The following is a 16,297-nucleotide window of genomic DNA, read 5'->3' on the forward strand; positions in this document are numbered from 1 at the left end:
TTCAGAGCATTCAAAGATCTTGAATTAAGAACCCTATTGTAAACAGATTTGAGACTTCTGGAAGGCTTTGTTTTTATTTTTTTATTTAAGGTTTCCTTGGTCCATAACTGAGGTAATGTTCTCTTGAAAGGAAAATCTGGCTCAACACCTAGAGTCAATTTAGACATTACTAAAGACCAAATGCATAGGCCAGTATTTACTGGTTCCAACTTCCTTGTTGATATTTCCACAATTCCAGCTCTCTACTAGAGGTATGACATTGTTTTTGTCTCTCATTTTCTATTCCCAGGTCCAATCTGTCACAAGGAACTACAGATTTCTTTCTTGAAATATTTTCAAATTGTATTCCTGGATATTCCTACTGCCACTTAGCCTACACTTGTCTCAACTCATCTTGACTAAATGAGAAAGATTTCTTATTTCCCAGCTTCAAATCTACCTACAAATACTGCAAGCCACTATAAGATCAACTGTCTATTAAAAAATCTACTATAGTCACTATTTGTCTATGGTATTAAACACACTTTTCTGCCTAGGACTCAAGGTACATCAAAATATAATTTCCATACTAACTGTCCACCTTCTAAGTATTCCTTCAAACCCTCTACTCCAACCAGGAGTTGTACCTTCCCCATCCTATCTCTTCCTGAGCCTACCAATTGCTTTCCTTCTGTTTTTGCCTAAATCTTAAGGCTCAACTCAAATTTCTACCTCTACATGAGGTTGTCTTAAAACTACTAGATAAAAAACATCAAATAGTTTCTTTTATGAATTGCAGAGTTCTATAATATTCCTCTGTAATCTGATCATTCATGGTCATTTACTCTCCTTAGTCATCTCTCTAATTACATAACAAATTAAAGTAAATTTCCAAAAGAATAATACCCTTTCATTCTTTTTTATCTTTCCCATTTGCCTGAAGAGTGGGCATACAGTAGATAACAAATATTCTTGAATACACTACACAAATTTTAGACTAATTAAAAATCTTTACATTCTTTCAGTATGTTTTCTCTTTTCAACCTCATAATATTCTATTGTTATATGCGTTCCATATTTTTAAAAATCCCAATTATTTTCAAACTATGTAAAGAACAATTTCTAGGTAAAAGAAAAATCAAACTATTATTTACTTCTTATATTATCAAAGTAATCAAGAATTACATTTAGTAAAATTATATCTTTTTAAAATTTTTTTTAGTTGTAGATGACACAATCTTTATTTTTATTTATTTATTTTTATGTGGTGTTGAGGATCCAACTCAGGGCCTCATGCATGTGAGGCAAGTGCTCTACCACTGAGCCACAACCCCAGCCCCATAAAATTGTATCTTAATATTAATTAAGATACAATTAATTAATATTAATATTAAGATATAATTAATAAAATTGTATCTTAATATTAATATCTTAATTTATTTTAGACTCTTTCACTGAAATTGGGAATATTTGTGTTATATTAAAAAGAACAGGCAATCAGAAAAGAAAAAAGCTATCAATCAGACACAACTAGAAAGTACACAATAACTCAGATAGTTTTTCACTTAGGTCTTCTTTTTTGTGTTTTAATCTCTTTGTTACTATTTAAGAAATGAGATTCTGCCCTCTTCTGGCTCCAAAAAGATTTACAAAAAAAAAAAAAAAAAAAAATTCAGGAGTGTGGAAAAGTCTTGCTTTATAGGCATTATTAAGCATACTTGATGAATTAATTCATGAGGTCTAATGTAGAATTAGTTCAATCATGAATTTCTCTCTCAATAAGTTCATGGTACTGGTAACACTTTTAATATGTTTAATGATTTTTATCCTCTTAGTAAAAGAGTATAGTTAGAAAAAGAATTTTAATTTTAAGAATCATTTAAAATTTATTTCTATGGGGGATATTATATGCAGTTCATATTCAGGGATGACTATGTGGTCTCTGAAATTCCTCAAGATAAAGTAGGTATCAAAAAATATTTTCCATTTTATACATCTTGTAAGAACTGATGAGACAGTATCTAATAAGTACTTCAAATATTTCTGATGAATACTACAGGAAATACATCTTCATAAAGAAATTCTTTAATACTTGATTTTTTTTCAAAAGAGGGTGGGAAATATTGAGCTGGACTCAAGTTCACTGGTAGAAAAATACAGACAGCCAAAAATAAAGGAAGCAGTTGTCCAAAATATGTAAGAAAAAAAATCTACCAGTTTTGCAATTAAATGAATGTGGGAATTAAAAGATCCAAAGACAACTTGGCCGCTGATCGGATGCAGAAACTTTAAGTTCAGAAACACTAGTAGAAAATAGCAGGGAAGGTGACCGACTTTAGTTTTGGACATTCTGGGTTATCTTATAGAGTTCTGACCTCAAAGGGTTCAATAGATTGAAACTATTTTCCTAACAATTCTAGGACATTAGCTATCTTTTCCACTTACATTCTTTTATGAGTATACAGTGGAGTTTTCTAGAGGCTATATGTTGTATAATATAACAACAGATTGAATACAGAGCAGAAATAACAATTCAGCTGTCTTCTATTATCCAGATAACTAAAAAGATCAATAAAAAGGTAAAACAATGTCACTCTTCCCACAAGCTTTTGTTTTAGAAAATAATTATTCTAAATGAAAATGATCTATGCTGCTAAAACGGTTTTTTTTAGATGAATAAATATTTTTAAACAATTCTAAATTTTAATTTTTAATACAGTAGATACCAACAAATACAAATTGCTTTGGAATCATCAATATTTTTTAATTATTAGCTATCTGTCAGTAGGTAAATTTTTTTTTTCTTAAGATGTATAATGGATCCTCAGTGCAAAAAGTTTGAGGACTGCAGTTCTAAGGCATTCATGAAAAGATTTTGAGTAGACAATTCAGAGATAGGTCTTGTCCTCTTATACATATTTTCTACATGCTAGTTGAATCTTCTTTTTAAGTATAAAGATCAAGTTACTCTCCTACTTAAAACTCTTCAATGGTATTCTCATTATTTAAGTTTTATGTTTGTAAGTAAAAAATAAACAATATTCTAGGTTCTGTGTTATTTTGCAACTCTAAACTCATTTGATTCTTTTACCAACCTTATTAACACAATTTTAAAAGTATGGAAAAAAGTACAGAGAAGTAAAAGAATTTGCCCAAGGTGACACAGTTACCAAGGTGGCAGAACCAGATTGATGCAAATCTCTACTGAATTAAAAACAAAACTTATACTTCCCATGCCTTTACAACAAGTATTTTAAATCTCACTCTGTACACTAACTGTCCCCACCCCCAGTCCCCCACACTTTAGGCTGGACTTCTTCTTCACTCAATCCAGGATAAGTCTCACCCCAATGTCTTTGCAGGTGCTCACTGGACACACTTCCCATACCTCTTTACTGGCTTCTCCTCTTCTCACAGATCAACATATATACCTTGTGAAAACCTAGGTTGTCTGTTGAACATTACACATTTTTAAATGCCTAGAGCCCATGTGTGGGAAAACCCAAATACAAATTAATGGTAGAATCTGGCTTCTAACCACGGAAAACAAAATAGGATCAATCCCTTCATCCAAATACAGCTAGAATGCAGGTTCCATGAATACTCCTATCTAGGACACGGAATCTAGAGAGTAGTAATATACAGAATATTCACAATGGCAACCACAAAAAGGTTTCAGGAAGCAGTATGACCTTGTAACATTGGTATTCTTTATGCTTGAATATAGCCCTTGCTGCTCTGCCACTGACTTATTTTTAAAATGGACATGTTTCTTTCTCCTTTTCTCTCCCTGCTCCTTCCTAATCTCTCCCCCCTCACTAATCTCAGGGGAAACAGGATTGCCTTTCTTCCTCATCCTACACAAAGTTATCTATCCTTTAGCACACACACACCACAGGAATGAAGTAATTTAGACTTTGTGGATGGTACCAGAAGATCTCAGAAATTACTATCTCCCAAATTAACAAGTGACTTACAACTCTCAACAGAGAACACTTGGAATGTAACCTTTAAATTAACTCTTTATAAGCCCCCTGCTCCCCTAGATGGGAGAATCACAGTCTCTGGGACAGGAATCCTCTGTGCATCTCCTTTGCTACCAAAGCAATAAACCTTCTTTTTCCTTTTTCTCAAAACTAGTCCTCATTATTGGATTGTCTGTGGGGATAAGGACCAAGCTTTTGGTAACAACATTAGAATGAGAAGATTCAGGATTCCGTGACGAGAGAGTGATCGCAATTCCTAACAGGGGCATCCTAAGCAGACCATTTGAGACAGGAAAGATACTGACTGTGACTTGCTTCTTCTAGTTCCTGCCCATATTGTGAGACTTGTTCTTCATTCACTTGACAGTTTGTGAATTTCTTTATTTCTAAAGTTAGTGCTGCTTGCAATCAAATATTCTAATTAGCATAAGCTATAACCTATGTAAACCAACAAATTAAATTACTAACAATATCACATGCCTTGAATTCACTGATGTGTTATTTCATATTAGAACAATACAGTGAAACATTACATTGTATACACACATATTATTCACCAATTTTATAAACTGATTACTTGGATTAGTGTCAAATATTGATATGGGTACCTTTTCCAAGGTGAGAAGATTTATTTCAGACTGTAGATGAATTTCTGGTTTGTTGCTTTGCTGATCCTTGAACTGTTGAAAGTCTTTCTCCAAAATCTTATACTTATTTTCAGCATCATTAAGCTGTATTTAAGATAAAGTATTTGTAGCCACTTAAAGACAATCATAAGCAAAGTTTAATATTATAGAATTCAATAATATTATAGAGTTCAAGTGTCTTTTTCTCCTTATTCTAAAGCATATCCAGAGTATAAAATTTGGAAAATACATAAAATATAAGGAGGACAATGAACATCTTCAATAATTAAAAAAAACTGTATATCAACAGATTAAAAACTTTTTATAAGTAAAAAATTAAGAATCAGAGGGCTAAATAACTGAAGCAATGCCAAAGAGCTAGTGAACTAATCAGTAGTGAAGGCAAAAATAGAATTCAGATCATTTCATTCCCCAGAATAAGACTATAACAAAAGCAGTCAATACTTGTAAATTAATAGAGAGGTAGTAGTGCCTTAGCACTACAATTTCCCTATGAACAGTTTCAAAAATATGTTTAAAAAATTGAGGGTATAAAGATGTTCTCTTAAAATCTGAGGTTTTTTTTAAAATCTTTTTTAAAGCATTCCCCCCCTTTTTTTTAACCTTTATTTTTTAAATTTATTTTTATGTGGTGCTGAGGATGAAGCCAGTGCCTCACACACGATGCTAGGTTCTACCACTGAGCCACAACCCCATCTCAAATCTGAGGTCTTATAATTAAATGTAAATAATGATCATTAAAGTCATTTTGGGGAACAAACTAAATGACTCCATCATTAGATATAACCTATTATTTCTTTCTTCAGACTTAAGACACAACAGACATTGAAATACTGAGAAAATGTGTAGCAAAAATGGAACTTAAATCATCACTGATAAAATGTTCTTATCAGGACATATCCAGTATCTTTAGGTAATGAGTTGTTCCATACATGAATAGTTTCCATGTAACTGAAGTTTAACTCTTTCAACATCAAAAGTTGAATAGAAACATTATAAAGTATCTCCCTCATTTTTTTGTTTTAAACAAAAAACATAATAAACTTAATACTGCATTTGGTAGTTTCTTCACCATTCAGTGGTATTATCATAAATAGCTGTTGTTACTATCAGGTTGTAAATCAACAAACTATTAAAGCATGTTGGGTTCTTTTCCTGTTGCTAAGTAGTTCACCAATTACAATTATTTTGAGTTCTGGTACCTGCTTTTTTCCACTTAAATACAGATACTTTAACTTCAATAGCTCTCACTGATAAGTGTGTTTTAACTGACTCTTCTACCTGTCTATTTAGAATTGCATATTTAATATGTTACCTAATCAGAGTGATATCCTAAAAAGTTTTCCTTATACGTAAGATGTGAAATGTGAAATGTATATAGTCCTGGACTTGACAATTTGAACATCCTGGAAATTTCCTGTTTACCCCCTCACTCTTAGAATACTGATTCGAGAACAGGTGTGCCCTGAGTAATTTTTCCACAATATCAGTTCTTTCTATGAAGGATCCTCTTACAAAAAATGTAAACTAATTATACCTGTCTTGGACAGGGCACAGATGTACTTTCCAAGGACTTTCCTGATGATTCTAATATATAGTAAGAGCTTTTGTTCTAGACAGTTAAACATTCCTGATAAGTAGAAGAGAAGCATTACTGGTGAATCCCATAACAGCTGCCCACTTTTACAACTTTTTCACCTTTTAAATTAGAACTCCAAAGTAACAATCACATTCATATTTACAACTACGTAAATAATGTGTCTATAACTGATTCTGAGCTGCTATGGAAACTACTCTTCATGCTAGAATGTACTGAAGACTTTAAAGGCATCCCTCATACATACTAATTTTTACTGAAAATTTCCAAGAAATATAAAACTTAATTTTCAATAGCTTAGGCTTTTTCTCTATAAATATTTATTGAGTTCCTGTCTCTGGTGACAACTGACCTGGATTCCAGGCATACATCTATAAATCAAAACTGTTTTTATGGAGCAAATAATCTGACAGTGATTAAATTATCATACTTATGAAAATCAGATCTGATATATAATAAAAAAATAGGAAAGTAATATTCCATTAGAACATATAACAAAAACTTGACCTAGATTGGGGAGTAGGAGTCAGTGAAAATTTTTTGGGATAAGTGATACTTTAGATGAAATCTAGAGTTCACGGGGCCCAGAAAAAGCAGCACACATAAATATCTTACCAGGGAAGTAAGGATAGCATGCTTCAGACACTGACAGAAGATCAGTGTGGCGAGAAAGAACACAACAGAATTGAAAATTTAGTAGATGAGATTCAAGACAGGTTGGTACAAACTATGCAGATACTTGTGGGGCAACGTAATGATTCTGATCTTTATTCTATGAATAGAAAGGAAACACTGAAAGGTTTTTAAAAAGAAGGGTTTTATCATCCCCAAATTTCAAAACTATTCTGGCTGTCACATAAGATTAGATGAGCCCATCTCTGAAATACAGAACTCTTATAGGAAGAAGGTCAGGTATAAATGGGAAGATCATGTAGGGTTTAAAACATCCTTTAAGACATCCAAAAAATAATGTAGTATATGAGACTCAAGGGTATAGGAAAGGTTTTGAATATAAATATAAACGCCCCAAATGTACCTACAGATTGTCTCTTAAGTCAGATTATTTAGTAGAAAGTAAGTCCCGAGCTTGGACAATGTTCAACATTTAATAACTAGATAAAGAAAGATCAGCCTGAGAAACAGCTTTAAGGGACACCAGAAAAGTGGAGGAAAATAGAGTGGTGGTACAGAAGTCAGGAAGAGAACATATAAAAATAAGGACAGTAGTGTTGATCATGTTACTAAGTTTTAATAAGATGAGAAATGAGACATGCCCACTAAACTTAGTGACTCAGCCACCAGTGACTTCTCTGACAAATGGGGACAGAAAGCAAAGTGGGATGCGTTAAGAGGTTAGGAAATGGAGAGGACACAGACAATTTATGAAGTCTGATTCTCAACTAAACTCTGTCCAGTGCCACATTAATATCTACATTTACTAAGAGGAGATTTATCAGAAAATAATTTTATATTAGAAGTCACCCTAAAATACAGTAGTTCCTCAGAAAGTTATAAAGTCAGGAAAAGTCTTCCAATATAGTCTTAGCTTTAACTCAGAAAAACAAGATCTAGGGCTGGGGATATGTAGCTTAGTGGTAAGAGCTTGCCTGGTGTGTGTGAGGTCCTGGGGTTCAACCCCTAGCACTACCAAAAAAAAAAAAAAAGAAGAAGAAGAAGAGGAAGAGGATGAGGAAGGAGGAGGAGGAGGAGAAAAACAAGATCCAACTTAAAGTAAATCTGAATCACAGTGTAATAAATATGATAAATAGCTCAAACCACAGTAAATGGTATCATTAGTGAGCTAATAAACGCTAAGTGTAAGATGATCACAACCTGCTGTTGAAGTCGGTGCTTATCCTCTTCTAGCTGCTTGATCTTTAACCTTTCCAGCTCTACCTGGTGAATACAATCTTCTTTGGCCCTTCGGACACAGTCCTGAAGTTCTTGCATGTTCCGTTCACGTTCTGATTGTAGTTCCTTTTTCTCTCTTTGAAGCTAAAAACAAAAGCATCTCTAAGAGGCTAGCCTGTTGGAAGCTGCATTATACTGTTGGACAGTCTATTATCCATATATTTAGTCAAATGTTCAGAATATTTATAAATCATCTCTTTTAGTTATCAATTAATGTTTATACTGATTTTATAATTTTTGATCATCATTTAATACTAGTAAGTAAATAAAAAACCCTTATACAATTTGTATAAATTCAGCTGACAAGGCCCTAATCACTTACAATTCCCACTGGAATAAAGTCCTATTTTATTATATAAACAAATGTGCTCAAATTTAATTTCCTTTATTAACAACTTCAGACTCCCTGCCTAATCACTCAGAGGATATATTTAAAATTAAACAACTAAATCATAGGAAATTACAGAAACTATATAATGGCAAGGTTAGGGTAATTTGCTAAGAAAATTTTAAGAAACATAATGGTTAGAGAAGGGACACGGGAGAAAATTCTAATCATTTTTAAAGGGTAAAACTTAGTTAAGATCTAAGAAAAGCTAATTTAGCATAATACTAACACAAGCTCTCATGCTTCCTTGGGATATAATCTTTAATGGACAATAAAGAGGAAAATTCCCTTCTCTCTGGAAAAAAATTAGAATTATATGCTCCCATTTTATGCTACATTTTCTTTTTCTAGGCAGTGTAACCTTCTACATAATTTTAATCAAAAACCTTCAATATTGAAGAAGTCAGCCAAAGTTGAGTAAAATAGTTAACTAGTTCAAGTCACACTTTTGTATCAGTTCCTAACATTCTAACATATCAAACATTCTTTACCTAGGTGAAGTTTTCCCCACAATGTCTGAAGAACAATTTCCATGAAATATAGTAAGTATAGAGCAAAAATAAGTAAATGGTATGAATTTCATAGACTATGAAATAAGAATATATGATAGATGAATGAAATACCTCTGTTTCTGCACTGGCAAGCTGTTGTTCTCGCTTTTCTAAGTCAATTAGGGTTTTTTGAAGTTTTCCTTCTAAAATACTATATTCAGCCACCTAAAATATAGTTAGAGAAAAGTTACCTTAACACTCTCTCCACATTCAAAGCACACACAAATTCAAAAATACTTATCGTTTCACTGAAATACAATCTGAAAATAGGAAATAGTCAAACTACAGGAACCAATCCAAAGCAGAAATTTCTTCTACCCTAAGAAGGGGAGACCATCTTGTTTATGTTTGCATATCTACAGTGGTATTCAGTTTCACAAGGAAGCCCACTCTTCTACTGGGCAAAACCAGACTACTAGTAAAATCTTGTGCTCAGTCAAAACCTAATTCCTTAAAATCTTCTAGTGTTCCTTTGAAGCCCTCTCAGTCACATATACTCTCTTGTCTTAGAATTAATCCATTTGCTAGTGAGATCAGCTAGTGAGGTACACAAGTTAGTTATATTCATTCAAATCTGACTTTTTATTACATTCTAGTCAAAGTTCCTGATTAGGCCCCTGGACTAATACCAATTTCTTTAGAGATAAAGACTACCTTTAAGGAAAGTCCTGTTCAGGATAAGAGGCCTACCTGCTTGACCTATACAGGATGCAGGATTCTCCTGGTTTTTCTTCAATTTGGGCTGATCACTTTTTATGAGAATTTTCAAAACCAATTTTTCTCCTCTTTTAATAACTAGTCTCCAGGTCTAAAGCCCCATCCTGATCTTCTCTTTCTAGTTGACAATAAATCCCTGATTTGACACTCCTTAGAAGCCTACCCTTTAATCCTATTTTTCTATCCTTGGAAAGAGAAAAGAAAATGTTTCATCACACATTTGAGCATGGGGACAGCCATCATACATCTCTTCCTAGTTTTTTTTTTTGTTGTTGTTCTTTTCCAAGATAAATACAAGTTTCAACAATTATTCATAGGTTATAATTTCTACATTATCTACTATCTTGAATTTAATGTAGAGTTGAGGTTCTTTTTTTGGGGGGGGGAGGGGTAGGGGGGTACCAGGGATTGAGCTCAGGGTCACTCAACCAATAAGTGACATCCCCAGCCCTATTCTATATTTTATTTACAGACAGGGTCTCACTGAGTTGCTTAGTGCTTAGCTGTTGCTGAGGCTGGCTTTGAACTTGAGATCCTCCTGCCTCAGCCTCCTAAACTGCTAGGATTACAGGCATGCACTTGTGTGCCCAACTTCAAAGTTCTCTACTAAGTCCTAAATGTGATATCCAGATGTAACATCACTAGTTTAGAGACCAAAGACCATGTATTGCTAAAGACTAGGTTGACCCTTATGCATGGTGGCATACACCTGCAATCCCAGTGAATCGGTAGGCTGAGGCAGGAGTTCTGCAAGTTTGAGGCCAGCCTCAGCAAATTAGCAAAGCATTATCTATGCAACTTAGTGAAACCCTGTTTGTTTCAAAATAAAAAATAAAAAGGGCTGGGGATGTAGCTCAGTAGTAAAGTGCCCCTGGGTTTGATCCCTTGTACAAGATAAAAAAAAAAAAAAAAAAAGACTAGGACAACCAAAGTCTATTGACTTATCTAAAATTGCCTTTGCTAATTAAAGATCTCAGTTACACTGTTAATTAATATCAAAAAGTTCCTAGTGCTTGTTTGTAAATCTGGCATAAGCACAAGCACACTCATTGTCCAAATGACGCTTAAACTAACTGCAGAATGTGACACCTTCATTTAATGATTTAGGCCTAATAAACCAAAGCATCAGGATTATTTCTATATTAACTCTGTGAACTCTACCTAAAAATATGTTAAGCACGTCTTCCATTCTTCACCAAATCATTAATACAAATACCTAAATATTTGTTTTCAGAGTTTTGTCTCAGGATGCCTTCTCTTGCACAATATAACCTCACGGATCTCATCTTCCTACTATCATCACATATACCAAGAACCTCCAAATTACATTACAAAATCAAACCTCCCTCCTGAATTTCAGGTTTATAGACCTAAATACCTGTTGAATATATCAATATTTTTCTTGTATCTTGAACTCAAAAATGTATAAAAACCTGAAGTTATAATCTTTTTAACTAATATTTATTGTATATCTAGGATATGTAGGGCAAAATAAAATTGAGTGGAAATGATATTCTAAAAATGATATTCTCAGGGAATACTATATGTAAGTGTGTAAATATTTAATATAAGTTTAATAATATGCTATTAAAAATAAATCAGAGTTGAGAGGACAGTTATAGAGGGAGAGAAGAGGGACACTACTTTAGATAAGGTACAGAGAAGACCTCACTGAGATTATTCTAAGCAGATATCAAAATTATCTTTGAAGGAAGAGAATCCATACATCCTGATGAGAGGGGTGGCTTAGCATGTTTGAAGAATTACAAGGAAGCCAGTAACAAGACTAACTGGAGATGGAAAAGGAAGCTAGGATACAGATCATATAAGGCCTTGGAGGTCCTGGTAAGAACTCTTTTAAGTTTTATTGTGAAGTGTGAATGTCAGTAGGATGAGTTTTGAACAGAGGAGTATATAATTCTGTCTTAAATTCTAAAAGCTGTACTCTTGGGCCAGGATAGATAAAATAAGGTATAGGGGCCAGGAATAAATGAGAGCTACCAATATTAAAAAGTTAACTAGTATTCTTAGGAGCAAGGCCATGATGGCTTAAACTAGGGAAACAGTGATGGAGGTGATTGTAAATGGTTACTTTGCACAATACATTCTGAATGTGAAGCCAACAGAATTTGCTAACAAACTAAATGTTCAATAAAATAGTCAAAAGTTACTTGGTTTGTAGCCTAAACAGTTAACTACAAGTTTTGTCATTTATTAAGATGGAGAATCAATAGGAGCAAATATTCAGAGGACATAAGATAAAAACTTTAATTTTAGACATATTAAATTTGAGATGCATACTAGACAGCAAACTAGCAATATAGTGAAGGCAGTCATGTAATGAGCTGCATAGTTCAGGAAAGAAGCTGGAGATGGAAGCAGAGGGGAGGGGGTAGGTGTGTATAATGTATATGATTTGACGTATGCAATGCTGATAGAGTGGATCAGATCTCAAGACAGAAAAGAAGGGATTCAAGGACTGTTCTCCAGAGCAAAACAATATTTAGAAGTTGTATCTAACATGAAAATTGGGAAGGGGAGATAAGTCAGCAGAATATAGGAGAGTACAATCAAGAAAGACAAGTAGAGGAAGCATTTAAGAAAGGAAGAGATGAAACTGGATGTTGTTTGGTAAGAGAAAAATTGTGTGAACTGATTAGAGAATGAATTCACTGAAGAAGAAAGGATTGTAGAGCAGCACCAAAGACCCCTTAGTTAGGCTTGAGGATGTAAACCATTAACATCATCTCTTTCCCACCCATTCCTTCTTCTCTATAATCCTATAGCTGTTATCTTACAGCCTTCATTTTCATTTATAAATAGTTCTCCCATTTTCCCAGAATTTAGTTTCACATTCCTTTGTTCCATCTACTATTCTTTCATCAGAATGACTGTTTGAAATAAAAAATGTGATCATGTCATTTCTTTATATAAAAATTTTCATTAAAAAACAAAGTTTCTTAAATCGCTACCTTTCTCAAGGTAGCGATCATCATCTGAACCACTGAATATGAAAAATGAAGTAATTATCTTCTCTTGTCTTCTAAAACAGTCTACCAGCCTAGATGCACAAGAGAAAGTTAATTCATTACCAACAACATATGCCTAAGGACATGAGAGTTTCATTCTCTCAGAGAACCCTGGCTGGAAAAAGCCTATATAGGATCTAAACTCTTTGAAGTAGAAAATAAGATCATTCAGATCTTTACCCTTCAACCTGTCCTCCCCTCTCCCCACATCCAACTACACACTATTTTCTAAATGCAGACCCTATTTCAAACTTTTCTGCCTTTGTTCAAGGGAATGTCTCTATTTGGAATGCCCTTTGGGTCCACTTGGTGATATCTACTAAATTTCACCAAAGTGAAAACACGATCTTAAACACTTAAGTCATATGCTCCCTTATGTATGAATGATGTCTTCCTCCTTTGTGAGTACATGATAACTATCTTTAGTCACATGTAAGAGTTAAACACTATCTCAGCTGTTTCAAAAGGCAGAACAGGAACCAAGTGGGCATATAACTCCTTCAGGTAAACTTTCAAAACATTAATGAAGTAAAACATTGTCTCAAAAAAACCGTAGTTGAAAAAAATAAAAATAAATTAATAGAAAGGGTTCAATCATTATGGACATAAACAAATGTTATAGTGAGAGTCTCACAGAATTTGGCTTCAAAAAATTTCATCACACTGAAGAAAAAATTGTTTCTCCCTATTGACTTGAATTTTAAAGACCACATCATATGTTAACACGTCCTAGTTCACAATATTCTTTCAATATAGGGCACTTTAAGATAAAATATTCAATAAAGTACTTAGTCTCAAAATGCACTTAAGTTAAAAGAACATGGTAAATTCAAATCTACCTTTTCAATGACTAATATCAATTAGTTCAATTATTTATTAAGCAAGCATCATGTTTTCTGACTAGAGTTACTAATGGGCCAGGAGATCAGTAATTCAAGTTGAAATGGTCAAAATAGTTATATACAAGGAAACCAAATAAAAACTTCAACTAAAAAGATCATTTTGTCATTATTACCAAAATGACAATGAACTTGCCTTTTAAACTTCTTTTTTTTATTGCAACAAAAAGTCCAATTATGGCTTTTGACAAATAGTAGCAATTTTATTAACTTTTCAAATTGGTTTATCATTTGACTTTTACAAACCTCAATACAAAAAAAAATTTAATATAGAAAAAAATGATTCAAGAATCAACCTGCTTAAGCTTATGAAGACAAACAACAATAAGTATTGGCGAGGATGTGGGGAAAAAGGTACACTCATACATTGCTGGTGGGACTGCAAACTGGTGCAGCCAATTTGGAAAGCAGTATGGAGATTTCTTGGAAAACTCGGAATGGAACCACCATTTGGTCCTTCTTCTCGGACTATACCCAAAGAACTTAAAAACAGTATACTACAGGGACATAGCCACATCAATGTTTATAGCAGCACAATTCACAATAGTTAAAAACTGTGGAGCCAACCTAGATGTCCTTCAGTGAATGAATGGATTAAAAAAAATGTGGCATACATACACAATGGAATTTTACTCAGCATTAAAAAAGAACAAAACCATGGCATTTGCAGGTAAATAGATGGTGTTGGAGAAGATAATGCTAAGTGAAGTCAGCCAATCCAAAAAAAAAAAGTGCTGAATGATTTCTCTGATATAAGGAGGTTGACACATAGTGGGGTAGAGAGGGAGAGCGTGGGAGGAATAGATGAATTCTAGAGAGGGAAGAGGGATAGGAGGGTAAGGAAGAGGGCAGGGGATTAGCAAGGATGGTGGAATGTGATGGACATCAATATACAAAGTACATGTTATGAAGACTTGAATTGGGTGTCAACATACTATATATACAAACAGAGATACAAAAATTGCGGTATATATGTGTATTAAGAATTGTAATGCAAAAAAAAAAGTAGAGGGAAGTGAAAGGAGGGGAAGGCAGGGGATGTGGGGATAAGAAAGGTAGTAGAATAAAACAGACATTATTGCTTTATGTATATATGTGACTGTATGACCAACATGATCCTACAATATGCATACTCAGAAAAATGAGAAATTATATCCCATCTATGTATGATATATCAAAGTATATAAGTATATTCTACTGACATGTTTAACTAATTTAAACAAATAAAAAATTAATTAAAAAAAAGAAATTAAAAGAGACCAATAGGATAGAGGAAAAAGGATTGGAGTGAGGTAAGAAGAGAGGATAGTGGGGTACTGGAAAGTGAAATTGATCAAATTGCATTTTTTATGTATGCAAAAATATGTCACAATGATACCCATCATTCTGTATAACAAATATGTACCAATAAAATTTGTGAAAATTCCAAAAAATAAAAGAATTAACCTGCTTAGTTTTTAAAGGATAGTGAAAATTTCAAAACATTAAAATATTGTCTAGTTCCCTTTGATTTAATTAGTATAACATGAGTTCTGTACCTATTATTTAATATGAAACTCATATTTATATTAATTATAATTAATCATAATTATAATTATAATTAAATATGATGAAACTCATATTAAGTAATAAGTAACTAGTCTAGTATTTAAAATATATGTGAGGGATTTTAATTCTCATTTTTGTTATCTAAACATTACCTTAAAATGGAGTTTCTGAGGTAGTCTTCTCTTCTTTTAGCTTTTTTCAAATTTTGTTATTCAAATTTCTAATGACTGAGAATTAAGTTAGAAAAAGCTGAAATGATATTTTGAAAGTCAAAGGCCCAGAGGACTCTGTTTCCCCAAGAGTTCTCCTCTATAAACCCAGATTGAACAATAGGCAGCACAGGACTATGATCCCTAAGAGACAGGGAGGCAAACCCTACAATAATTATAGTTTACTGTCTGGGGGCAGTTTCTGGACTGAAGCTCAAGAAAGGGCAACACCAGCCATCTTGCTGAATAGAGGAAAGACTAGAGACTGCAAAGGCAGAGGCAACTGGAATTTGTGAGAAGAGAGAGATGCAGAGAGAGTAAGCAAAGGGGACCTGCAGAGTCATCCCCTGAAACCTGAGGTCGTATGCTGATTAACCACTTATGAGAGTATTTTTGAAATCTTAATGTTAAAATATTTGAAAAAAGTCTCACTGTCAGGGTGTTTCATTAAATAACTTGAGTGTAAATGGACAAATACTGAACTTCTGCTACTGGCATAAGATTGGACAGTCTGACAATATCCTTTTTTAAGATGTGGTTTAGTTCATGATTTGTTTCTAAAAATAGCTCAAAAGTTTTAGAGGCTTTTAATTAACTTTCAAGTTATAATATAATTTTTACATACACTTTTAAATGTGCTATTTTCTTTTTCATAAAGAGGCATGCTTTTTCTCTAAAGTATTCATTTTATACAATTTATATGTTTTTTTGAATTGGTAGTACCTATGTAAATTTCAAAATCCAAAAAGTACAAACATCTTACAGTGAAAAGCCTCCCTCCTGCCCTAACATATTCATTAATTTCTTCCATGTCAACACATACCAAGGATAATTAA

General features: G+C 33.3%; 1 protein-coding gene across 4 annotated transcripts in view; it reads right to left on the reverse strand.

Annotated features, from left to right (window-relative positions):
- Cep120 (centrosomal protein 120) overlaps positions 1-16,297 on the reverse strand; it is a 77,564-nt gene that overhangs the window by 16,626 nt on the left and 44,641 nt on the right. For all 4 annotated transcript variants that reach the window (XM_076856677.1, XM_076856678.1, XM_076856679.1 and 1 more), the window contains 3 exons: positions 9,132-9,224; positions 8,043-8,204; positions 4,574-4,696 (listed from right to left, as the gene is read on the reverse strand). In XM_076856677.1, the coding sequence (XP_076712792.1) occupies positions 4,574-4,696; positions 8,043-8,204; positions 9,132-9,224 (378 nt within the window). The remainder of the gene's footprint in view (positions 1-4,573; positions 4,697-8,042; positions 8,205-9,131; positions 9,225-16,297) is intronic.

This window comes from Callospermophilus lateralis, chromosome 5, assembly GCF_048772815.1.
Source record: "Callospermophilus lateralis isolate mCalLat2 chromosome 5, mCalLat2.hap1, whole genome shotgun sequence".
NCBI classification, from domain to species: domain Eukaryota; kingdom Metazoa; phylum Chordata; class Mammalia; order Rodentia; family Sciuridae; genus Callospermophilus; species Callospermophilus lateralis.